General features: G+C 35.3%; 1 protein-coding gene across 1 annotated transcript; it reads left to right on the top strand.

The window, feature by feature from the left end:
- Window positions 1–757: 757 nt before the first annotated feature.
- Window positions 758–11,228, top strand: LOC117985812 (trypsin-7-like). The gene is made up of 7 exons (XM_034972606.2): window positions 758–918; window positions 1,625–1,739; window positions 2,956–3,118; window positions 6,875–7,080; window positions 8,600–8,805; window positions 9,758–9,818; window positions 11,073–11,228. The coding sequence occupies exons 1-7, from the start codon at window positions 862–864 to the stop codon at window positions 11,192–11,194; spliced, it is 930 nt and encodes a 309-aa protein (XP_034828497.1). The 5' UTR covers window positions 758–861; the 3' UTR covers window positions 11,195–11,228.
- Window positions 11,229–12,702: the final 1,474 nt, after the last annotated feature.

Below are 12,702 nucleotides of genomic sequence, written 5' to 3'. Positions count from 1 at the left end.
GATTATGCCCTGAACCTTTCTCATTTTGAGAAGTGAACCGTGCTTAGTAGTGCATGTTTTTGATCCAGCACTATCCCCAAATCCTATTATCCTTTTCGAATGTCGAAATTATTATTGAAGTCGATTTAATATCTTCATTTTTATATTAGGCTCGATAATTATAAGTATGGGATTTCCGTGGAATGACGCAGCGTAGCCAAAAACAGGAGGGTATAGAAATCTACTAGGAACCTATTATAACCTTAAGTTGCACAGAGGAGTGAAATGACTCACAAGCTCTCTCAATGGCAACTATCACAATCCTCAGGAGTAAGGAATATGATGCAGAGGGAGAGAAAGACACCAGGTACACTCCGGATAACCAATATACAAAATTATGAAACTGTGATCAGATAGATTCTGATATATGTATAAGGCTGTGAATCTTGAACATTTCAAATATTTCAATGGGGCCTATTATAATTGCCAAAAGATAGACATTCTGAAAGATTCTGAAATTACCTATTGGGACTAACCAGATGCAAAAACAGTGGCTCTAATTCTGTAAAAGCTAAGTTAATAATTAAGTACTTATAAAAGATTGTGTCTCTAAAGTTAGCTATCAAATTTTTCCGCAGGCTAACTCACTTTTTCGTCAACCTATATCACTAGACAGGCTAGTGACAGTGGGGTGCCTAAAGACTACCCAAATCACGTCCGATGTTGGTATGTCGGCATACGATCACCAATACATCTCAGTGTGTGTTAGCTTGTGAGACCGTGCGACAAGTTCAAAGACGGGCAATGTGCAAATTGTGCGATTTCTGAATTCGAAATTTATTTTTTTCTTTCTTTTTTTTGTATATCAAGTCCAGCAGCAGTATGTGGAGGTGCTTTCTTTTCTTTGTGTTTGTGACGTACACTTTCACTGACGCGAAGGTTAGTGATGGATTGCGATTTTTGTAAATTATATTATTATTCAAATTAAGTAAAGTGAGTGTTTTAGTTTTAGGTGTTTGTTTTAATTTAAGCCTATTTTGTTATATATGTTCCAATTTTTTTAAATGCTTTAATATTTTATTACCGTCTGTCCGCCTATTATATTTAAATGAATTTTTATTCGATTTATTCATAAATTTCGAATAAGGACTTAACATAAGATCTATCAGAGTTGATTGTGTTGATTGGGTGGATTTCAATCGGAAAGGTAGTCCCTATTATTTTCCGGAAAGAAGTATTTTATTCTATTGCCGTTCTCCCTTTTATCACATGGTAAAATGCTTCATTTTTCTAGTGCCGTGCAAAAGTGAGATATTTTTTGTGCAAGTTAGACTTATCCTTGACGATAATCATGCCTGATGGAAATCAATAATGAGGTCTAGATTGGAGCGCGCGTGTCTTTAAGATAACTATGTATTAGTGTTGAACAATAATTTTATTTATTTCTAATAACTAAGTGATTAGTAGTACAAGTAATATGGACCACGTTAAGGTGGCGGGAAGTGCCTGGATGAGAATGGCGGAGGGGTGTTTGGTGGCATGCACTCGGATATTACAAATAGGCTGATCATGATGATGATGAAACAAGTAACAATATAAAAATATTATTTATAATACTTATAGTTTTTTATTTTATCAATAACAGGCCGAGTTAATACGAGACAAACGTGGTGTGTATACGAAGAACTTCTTTGGCGGCGTTTGGGGCAACCGCCCGCCCTGGCTGGAGTATAACCAACCTAAGACGTCATGTACATGCAGTTAGTATATTTTTATCAATCTACAAATTTTTATGGATCAGACAGTGTGTCTGTTTGCTTGTTTGTCAAGCCTTATCTACTTAAACGATTTCAACGAAATTCAGCACTAGAATAGCTTATATTCTGGGGATTGACGTAGACGAATATTTATTTCAACAAAAGGTTCTCACGGGATTTTAAAAAATTACAAAGTTGCGGATAAATTCTAGTGGTATTTAAGTGTATCTAGTCTGGAATCTAAAATTAATGTAAAAACAAATATACATCTGATATAAACCTAAATCATAATTAATTATTATCAAACTCTACAAGAATAAGTAGGTATGCAACTATATACTCATGTATCCTTTATTCCGATGCATGCTATGTCTGTAGGTACCAGAATTGGTAAAACGGATGGGCTGTGAAAAGCTAGCAGACAGACAGACACACTTTCGCATTTATAATATTAGTAAGGAATAAGGATGTAGATTATATGATGGATACTTCCCCATTATTTAGGTTGGTATGAATTATTGAAACAAGTGTTTGTATAAATTCTTGAATACGCACCTATTATAACTTAGCCAAAACTTTCATATTTATCTTCATTTTCCTAAAGATCAACTTTGGCGTACTGCAAGGTTAGTCTCATGGACCTGAGCGATTTCAGAAAGTCTTACTCACTTTGCTTATGTGATAAAATTACAGACATAAGTAACTATTCTCGGCTCTTTTTTTATCCATTCTTCGTAGCATTAACCGCTAAGCTGTTAATTAGTGATTCAATTTTTAAATGACATGTAAATTAATTTCACCACAATTTTACGATTCCGACATGACGCTAGAGTTTAATTAAGGCTAGGCCAGTCTTTTAAATGAATATTATCAGTCTCCATTAGCTAAAAATATACATACAATATATTATTAATCAACATTTTCCTACAAATCTGACTTGGCGTACCGCAAGGTGGCTCGCGTGGACCTACGTAATTTCGGAAAGTCTCGTTATAAATAACTTTTCTTTTAAATTCATAAAAGACTAGACAAAAGAGTTTTTAGGTCTGTTTTATTCATCCTTACTTGTATTAATATTACCCGCTAAGCTGTTATGATTAAATTTTTAAATTACACTAAAGTTAATTGCACCATCTTTACGACACCAATGACGCGACGTGACGCTTGATTTTTTAAAAGGAATAATTCCAAACTTATAATGTTTTAATGTACATTTCAGAATGTGGTGAGAGAAATGAAGTGTCCCGCATTGTGGGCGGCGAGGAGGCTGGCATCAACGAGTTCCCATGGATGGCCAAGTTGATTTACTTCAAACGCTTCTACTGTGGCGGGATGGTCATCGCTGACAGATACGTGCTCACTGCCGCGCATTGTGTTAAAGGGTGACTATTACTGCTATAACCTTAACACCAACACATTTTTAGCTTAAGATAGTAGCTCGCATTTCTGGCATAGCATAAACACACAGTAGGCAGCGAGGAGGATGGTATCAACTAGTTCCCACGGATGACCAAGTAGATTTACTTCCAATGGTTCTACTGCGGCAGGATGAATATCGCTGACAGACACCTACATGCTCAGTGCTGTAAATTGAGTTTGAGGTTGGTCAGTCTCGTTATTATTAGCTTAACCCATTACCAGACCACTTTTGAGCACGCGTTCCTCTCAGAATGAGTAAAAGGTTACATGGCTCAATTAAGACAGCTACTGGCAGCAGCGTCCCTGGCATGCTAGACTGGTAAGAAGAATAAGCTATTTACCCAATGATGCTGATGGTTGAAAAACTGGTGAGCCAACGATGAAAATGATGCTTACAATAATCCTGCCCAAAATAAAATAACATTTTTACCTAATTTGTATTCGTGGTACCTATCCACTAATCAATCGAAATGGCTAATACCTACTTAGATAAATGTTAGGTCTACTCAGACCAGTTGCTTAGGAGATTCATAAAGATACCTAAAACAGGTCCTAAAATCTCAATCAAGGTGTAGATTATTATATTTAAGCTCACGCCACTCGATATTGTACGAATCGTTAGTAAAGTAAAAAGTCAAAAACGTGTTAAAATATTCTGTAAAATAAAGCAAGTAGGTAGGTACGTAATTAATACAAGATTTACTTTTTAGAAAGTTTAAGAATTTACAAGTAGCCCAAGTTTCATCTATAAAAAATTGCTAATTGATCAGGAGAAAATTGCAATATTCTACCGAAACAAACCGACGATTTGATAAAATACGTGTTAATAAATGATCAATGTTAGCTACTTTTATTATCTCGTAACCATCATCGGCTCACTACTAAGTACAGGTCTCCTCTCAGAATTATAGAATTTTATCTAGGTAGGTATGTCTAAATCATATTTGATAACATTATATGTTATTTTTAGAATTTTAATTATAGTACGCGACAGGTCGAGATGACAATCGGGGTGGGGACGCCCCCGCACATCCGCCCAGCCCCGCGCTAACCCGGACAGCGCGGGTGACGTGCGGGTGTGCGCCCGGGCACCCCCCGTCTCATACCCCGATTGCCATCTCGACCTGTCGCGTACTATAGGTAGCTATCTATATCTAAATAGAAAGAAGGGTTTTCGCAAGAAATTTCTATGTTTATACCTATCTACTAGCTGATCATAATTTTATGGTCATGAAAATACTTGCTTTGTTTACATATTTCGCGCGTTTGTTTGAGCTTCACCCGTTGATTGAATCACGTAAAGCTTGAACGTTTTAGCAAGTGGTTTTTAAGTATTTGCACAAAACTCAAGAGGATGTTGACTTTACACCTACACTTATATACTTACATCTATCTTTTGTATTCTATATCTATCTAATATTCACCACTAGATGATGATAGCGGGTTCATCTGCGTGGATTTAGGTTTTTTAAAACTCCCGTGGGATCTCTTCGATTTTCCGCTATAAAAATCAGCTCATGTTGTTATACTGAGTGCACGCTATCTCTGTACCTACCAAATTTCATTAATATTGGTAGAACGAATAGGTTTTTAAGAATCCGGTGGGAACTCCTTGATTTTTCGGGATAAAAAGTAGCTTATGTCTATCCCCAGGATGTAGGTACCTTTCATCAAAATCGGTTAAACAGATGGGTCGTAAAAAGCTAACAGACACACAGACACCTTCGCATTTAGATAATAAATATAAATATATGGATGTATGGATTACGAATCTAATCACGCATTTTGTTTTTGGTTAATTCTAATCCGATGTATGTTAAGTAACTTTAAATTCAAAGGGCAATTAAGGTTAATCGATGAAACAAAATTAGGGCTAGTATATTCGACGTATTATTTTGAAGTAGAATGTTTTTCTGCTTATGTATGTTAATGGTAAACAAATGACGTGTCAGCTAAAACCACTGAAATCATTGATATGTAGAATAGTAGGTGAAATGGACATATTGTACCTACGCTGGAAGACGTGTGTCATACAAAATCAAGTACCCTTGTTATGAATGTGAAAATGTGTTTATTTGTTGGTTTATTGGTTTGTTGGTTTGTTGGTTTGTCCTGAAATCACGTCGCAACGGTGCAACGGATTGACGTTATTTTTTTGCATGGGTATAGATAAAGACCTGGAGAGTGACAAATCAAAGAGTTTCCACGGGATTTTTAAAAAACCTAACTCCACGCGGACGAAGTTGCGGGCATCAGCTGGTGACAAATATTTTTTGTGCCGATTCGAATGTCAAAATAAATAATCTTCGTGTTAACACTATAATGAAAGATGTCTCATCCATCACTAACATTTAGTTCTAAATACGCTCACTGCTGCGCTATCAGCGCCAAAATGGTGAAAATCAAGTTGCTGCAAAAACAGGTCGGCAGTCCAGTAGAGGTCAGTCGCTAAAACAAAGTCACCCGGCAAAAGTTTGGAACAGCGCAGAATCTTTGATGACTAGAATACTAATTTGCAATTATTATACCTAAAATATTAATCAAAGGGGATTTGGAGGACACTAAATGAGATACTTGTTCTTGTTATTGGGGTTCTTTATTTTGATAGAAATGTTAATGCGTCTCCAAATTACAGATGACATCGTAAATCATCGGAATACGGGTCCGATAACCGGGGAATGGCAAAACAAGCCCAAAATAAGTGCTTGGTCTGAATTTGTGAATTCCAATCAGTGGTGTCAGTGCGTTCACCTTTAAACCGGCCGAGAGGCAGGCTCCAAACTTTATACGAGTTCATTATCCTCAGCAAATGTCCACTTTGAAACGTTGGTTAGCATCTTGGTCATTTTTTTATTGTCAATAGACGAATAGAAACAAATTGATAATGTAGCGTTGACGACAGGTAATCAAGAAACGTCGTCATTTAATACAAATAAAAAATATGAAATCCACATCTCGATCTTAACCAATTACGTACGATTAAATTACTTTACATTTTAATATTTAATATTAAATGTTTATTGCAAGATTAAAGAAGGAATAGAGAGATAAGGGTAGTCTAATTTCTCAATATTCTCAGACAAGATCTCGCAGATTTAAATTTTAACGAACTCAAAGATTTCATAGTGTGAAATATAGATAACTTCATCAAATACCTACTGACAATAAATAAAGCCATTTCATTAGTGATTATAATAACTAATTTTATCCTTATTTATGATAGGTGGTAGGTAGGTCTAGGTAGGTTTATTATTTTTAATTTCTAAGATGATATTATGAAATGAAAATGTTAGATGAAACTGAAATTAAAACGAGGTTTGTTTTCGTACTCGTCGTCTCTATAAAGTAACTCCAAATGCCCCCAAGACCTTTGCTACTGAGTTCAAAACTATTGTTAGAGAAAGCGTAAACGAGTAGCATTCGAATCCGAAAATATTTTGTGTCACTTTCGCTGAACACTAACACAAACAAGGCATTGTAATGTCACACCATGCAAATGACACGCAATGTTTCTTATCACAGGATGAAGACAAAAATGAATTTTATTCATTATTATTAATTATTCAGTTAGTGCAGTATCCGGCAAGAAATGACCTTTAGAATGAGATTTCGGCTTTGTAGAGGGTTGTCTTTGTCACTCATATATTATATGTGACGTTATTCATAGAATATTATTGTGCTCTACTTTTTTATTAAAAAAGTATTTTTTCTTCTTCCAGCTTTATGTGGTTTATGATAAAGGTGACATTCGGTGAGCACAACCGCTGCAACGCTACAGTGAGGCCGGAGACTCGCTTCGTGATACGTGTGATCGCGCAGAACTTCACCCTCACGAATTTCGACAACGACATAGCTTTACTGCGCCTTAATGAGAGAGTTCCTATGAGCGCTGCCATCAAACCAATATGTCTGCCTAAAAATAATCGTAAGTATTTTTAATACTCATACAACTCACTAATAAAAATTTACTGATAAAATCATCATTCATTTTCTTAAAAGACTTATGTAACGAATTTCCAATTCTCACTCAATATCTATTTTATTCTTCTAGTGTAATAAGTAATCTATACTTATATAATAAAACTGTAACTGGATGAATTCTGTACATTAAATATATTTTGAAAATGTTATCGTCCCGCCATGACCACGATCCGTGCAATTGGGTTGAAATATCGACAACTAAAAACATCAAATTAATTGTGGTATGTACCTACCCGATTTTTTGCGTGGGTAGTAGATATAGTTAAAGACCTGGAGAGTGCCATATGCTACTTTTTATCCCGAAAAATCATTCCCACAGGATTTAAAAAAACCTAAATCCACGCGGACGAAGTCGCGGGCATCACCTAGTTTAGTTAATTAAACTTACCTAATTGTACCTACTAAGTAACTGTATAAACACATACAATTTTCGTGATGTCTATTCAATACGATTGTCGAAGTAAAACTCAATGAAGAAACCTACCCATTACTAAAAATTCGGCAATATTAGTACTGCTTCTAGTGCAAACTTCTATAGCTCTACATAAAGAATATAGTTTTTATTCTGTACTAGGATATTAATCAAAGAACACATAATACTTATATGGTCTTGGAGCACAGTACAAAATATAATGAATGGAGAACAAGTTGCACTACCACAACACACACTAGCCATACGTACTTGCTTGTTACTGCCAAAATAACATGTTTTGTTCCGTGGACTCAAATAAATCATAAATCACTCTCGTTTGTATTCACTAAGTTTAAACTTTTATAAAAAGAAGCATTGGTCGACGGAGAAAGTGATTAATCATAATTCATAATACTTATAATAAATTGATGATAATGATAACCTGCCCTACGAAACTAAAAACATTAGGAAAACGATCGCTTCTTTAATCTTTAATAACTAACTAGCTTATGCTCGCGACTTCGTCCGCGTGGACTACACAAATTTCAAACCCCTATTTCACCCCCTTAGGTGTAGAATTTTCAAAAATCCTTTCTTAGCGGATGCTTACGTCATAATAGCTATATGCGTTCCAAATTTCAGCCCAATCTGTCCAGTAGTTTGAGCTGTGCGTTATTAGATCATTGAGAAATAGTCAGAATAGCTATCTATTATGACGTAGGCATACGCTAAGAAAGTACCTATTAAGTAGTATTTTTATTAAATTCAAATTTCAACAAGGTGAAATAGGGGTTTGAAATTTGTGTAGTCCACGCGGACGAAGTCGCGAGCATAAGCTGGTTGTATCTAAAATGAAAGACTGTTATCCTGGAACAGAGAACTGGTTTCTACACGGCACCGTACCAGAATACCTACGTGGTATAATTTTCCAATAGGGTAGACTAGGCAGACCAGGATTATTATTAACATTCAAATTGACTTAGTGCGCCGTGTGCGTGCGTGTTTCACTGAGCAGTCCTCAGAAATTAATCATGTTTTGCACTATTGCCAGAAAATCTCTACGTTGGCGCCAAAGCAGTAGCATCGGGATGGGGTACGTTGACAGAGGAAGGCAAGGTCTCGTGCACACTGCAAGAAGTAGAAGTACCGGTGTTAAGTAACCAAGAGTGCCGGAATACCAAGTACACGTCAACTATGATAACTGACAACATGCTTTGCGCTGGTTACCCTAAGGTTGGACAAAAGGACTCTTGTCAGGTGAGTCAATGTTTTAGTAAATTACCCGTAACTTGCCATCACCGCCTAATCTATCAGACTAACGGACATATTGGGTCTACGAATTTCAGATTTTGTATGCACCTTTTCTTTAGTACGTAGTATAGGTTTCTAAGAAAATAGGATTTTCAGAATTTCCACCGAAGAGAAGCGGGTCAGCAAAGAGCGTAAATATTATGCAACTAGTTAGTTAGATACTACTCAATAAATAGAACCCAATCAGCAGATGGTCTCTAACAAATAAAATTGCTATTCCTCTTCTGGGTTTGCGTATATCTTGTTTTAGACAATTTGTCAGCTCAACCCATCGCCGGCTAAAAATGCGCGCAATTTTTTTGGTGTAAGGTGTGCAAGTTAGTGCAGTTCCATTCTAGTGCTAGAGCAATCATTATCAAGTAGATTTGGTTGTTAGGACAACCAACCCAGAACCCTACTTGCTAATGATTACTTTTAGAGTAGCTATCGATACTCTAGTAATCGACGGCGCTGCTTGCTACCTTTTCGAAACATCTAGACTAGAATGAATGGTACAACTGGTGTCAAGCGGCAGCGATAGGTACCTGTTCAGGGGCCTTACTACCACCGCTTAAAGTAGTAATGTTTTAATATTATTCTGACATATTCATACGAAACTTGTATGAAATTGTCAAAACAATATTGTAGGGCCCCAGGTCTAGCTCTCAGATCACTATTCGTCGTTAAGAACTTCCGAGACGTTCAAGCAGCTTGACGTCAAGCACGTAGATTTTTGCTTGAGTCGAAAGCATTTACGTGCTTCACGCGTGATTGATGTGATTTTAAATTTTTGTTTGATGTGACGTTTGGACAGTGTTCGATGTATGAGAAAAATGCCGTTTGCTCGATCAAGCCTCACTAATTAATATTATATCACTCTTCTCAATCGGCATATTGTAAATTGTTACATTGCTTACAGGGCGACAGCGGTGGGCCTCTCATCACAGAGAGAAAGTACGACAAGCGGTACGAGCTAATAGGTAATGAATATGGATACCTACTTGTATATACTTACTTTGCAAATCCTATTTCGTCCGCGCGGCCTTCTGCAAACAAATACCTTCATTGTCACTTTCACCGGTTTATAAATTGTTTCTTAAAATTTGTTTATTTTAATTTATTTAAGTTTTATTTAGCTTCACTTTCTTATATTTGATACAAATCTTGCGGTGAACTTTCTTCTACCTACTGAACCGATTTTTATGGAACTTTGCACATGAATCTGATTCTCATGAATTTATGTGAACTCCGGATAAAAACTTCTTCATCCTGATGCTGCAGGGATACCCTACTACCAACAATAGATTGCAGAAAAAAAGGATCTGCCGAATATTGTGAATGGAAATTTTGGGTACAGGTCTTGCAATTCACGAAGGCTAGTGAACTTTACTTGTGGTAACGTCGTTTACATGGTCATTGCGTAAGTGTGCGTGCATGTCGGACTAATCAGTCGCGAGCAAGCGCTCTCAAACGCACACATTTAGTGTAAGTACATTGCGTTTACCGATACGACTTAAAAACACAAGCATGAGTCAGTGGCCTTCGAAATGCAAGAACTATATTGTTATTATGCTTTGTGTTATTGAACTGAACTCCAAGAACCTTTCAATCCTGATGATGCATTGGTAATATCCACAAAAAACCGTGAGGAAGGATCTGTTGATTCCATCTTAGACAGCATCATCTTAGGTAAAAAACGTATAGGTTACCTACAGTTACCAATAAAAGAATTGCAAAGTTTACTTAGCCTAGAAGCGCGCATTACAAGTCTATTTTTATTTCTCGTATTTACATTATTACAGTAATTTTTTTTAAATGTACCTATTTATGTTTTTGTGGACAGAATAAATTTTCAAAAATATATTGATTATGCACTTTCATAATTTTAACTTATTTAAATTTAGTACTAAGAGACTCTCGTTTTCCTATACTATATGTAATAAGTATGGCTCGAACAGCCTTCTTCGGCTACACAAGAATAGAATTAATATCAGCAGTATTACCCCATAATAATATAACTACCATATTATGACAAAATGTGAAAATAACTAAAATACACTATAATATTATATACTCCTATGTATATTTTGTTTTCTCATCATCGTTCAAAAAAAAAACATTAGTTATAAAAAGAAATGTTAAAAAAACTCCAGCTGTAACAATACACGGCTTATTTCACCTATGATTTTAAGATAAATTGGGTTTCTTCGAAATTAAATTGTTTTTTTTTTCAGGGGTGGTGTCATGGGGTAACGGGTGCGCTAGGGTAGGATATCCCGGAGTATACACAAGGGTTGCCAACTTCTTGGACTGGATTCGAGAGAACACTCGAGACGCTTGCTATTGTAACAACTGAAATATAAGTTGATCGGGGCCTAAACACATTTATTCGCAGAAATCTGTAAACTTATTTAACTAAGTACCTGAACAAGTTTTAGTACGATGTTTGAGTGCTCAAAAATTGAGTCGTATCAATTCTAGAACGTATGGACTAATCTAACTGTGATCTTATCAAAACATTTATAAGTATTAGGTGCAATTGGATTATATTGAAAATATAAATAACAATATTGGTAGATATATCTCTACGTACGTACATATGCTTGACGTTTTGAGTTCATTCATGCATGTTTAAATGGTCAGACGCAATGTAACTTTAGAGTAAGTAACTCTATAAGTTGCTAGAAAATTGCACTAAGTAATTAAATGCATATCATACTCGTAAATGCTGCTATAAAAAAGGCAATTTTAAGTGATAATCATAGCGCATATTTGTGTTTAGTCCCAGAGCAATAATTTTAATACATTATCTGCGATATAAACTATAGGTAGGTACTATAAGGATATAAAATTAGTTAATTCTCTTTTATTGATCAAATTATTAGGATATCGACGCCATTACTACAACCAAGTTGACGAATGGCTGTTTTAGCCAATAAAATATTGTTAGTCATATGAATTACAAAAGAATACATTTGTGAGTCAATGAACTCGTGTAAATAATAAAAATGCGCAAATCTACTGATTTAGTGATATACTGATATTATTTTAGAGGATGACAAAATTTTGTGTAATCTGAGATAAACGTCATTTTTATACCTAATGCAATAAGAATCATAACACGATATCCTTGGCAATAAGTCTCCAGTTACGTTAACTTGATTGGATATTTAGATTTATATTACATACACTCTAATGACCCGCATCCGTTGCAATGAGACTTGTTAAAACACTTCTTTTAACCTGGGACCACCATTCTGCCATTCCACGCGAAAACATATAAGTTCCATTGTAATAAATATAAAAATATATGTTTTAACTTTGTTTTGTTAAAAAATATTTATTGCAAAGTTGTACCAAAAATATATCAATAGGATCCTGTTAGGTATATTTTTATATTATTTTGGACTGTAATATTTATTAGTCATGAAATATACATAATAATAATGCCATATTATTTAAGACTTAGATGTAAGTGGAATTGTAAAAAATTATAAATAAAGTACCTCAGATTTATAGTTTTATTTTTGTCTGGGGGATTCTGGTCCAATAAATTGGATTTTTATAACGGATGGATCGATTGTTGAGGAAAACACGAGACTAAAATAAAATGTTGACTATTTTAGTAGGTAGCTATTAAAATCAAACGGTGTTTGATTAAGGTGAATGAGACAGTAAAAGGTCACAATGTTTTAATAAAAAATGTACGATGTGAATTCTTAAGCTTGGCAAAGCTCATGTCCTTGGTATACTGAACTTGGGCCCTTTTTCATATTTATATCGTGGCCCCATTTTTTATGTTCTTAAGCATCAAATTGATAAAAGAAGACATTATAACTGGATTTATTTTCCAGGTTTAATTAC

Source organism: Maniola hyperantus, chromosome 10, assembly GCF_902806685.2.
Source record: "Maniola hyperantus chromosome 10, iAphHyp1.2, whole genome shotgun sequence".
In the NCBI taxonomy this organism is placed as follows: domain Eukaryota; kingdom Metazoa; phylum Arthropoda; class Insecta; order Lepidoptera; family Nymphalidae; genus Maniola; species Maniola hyperantus.
This window is presented reverse-complemented; position numbering and strand designations above follow the sequence as displayed.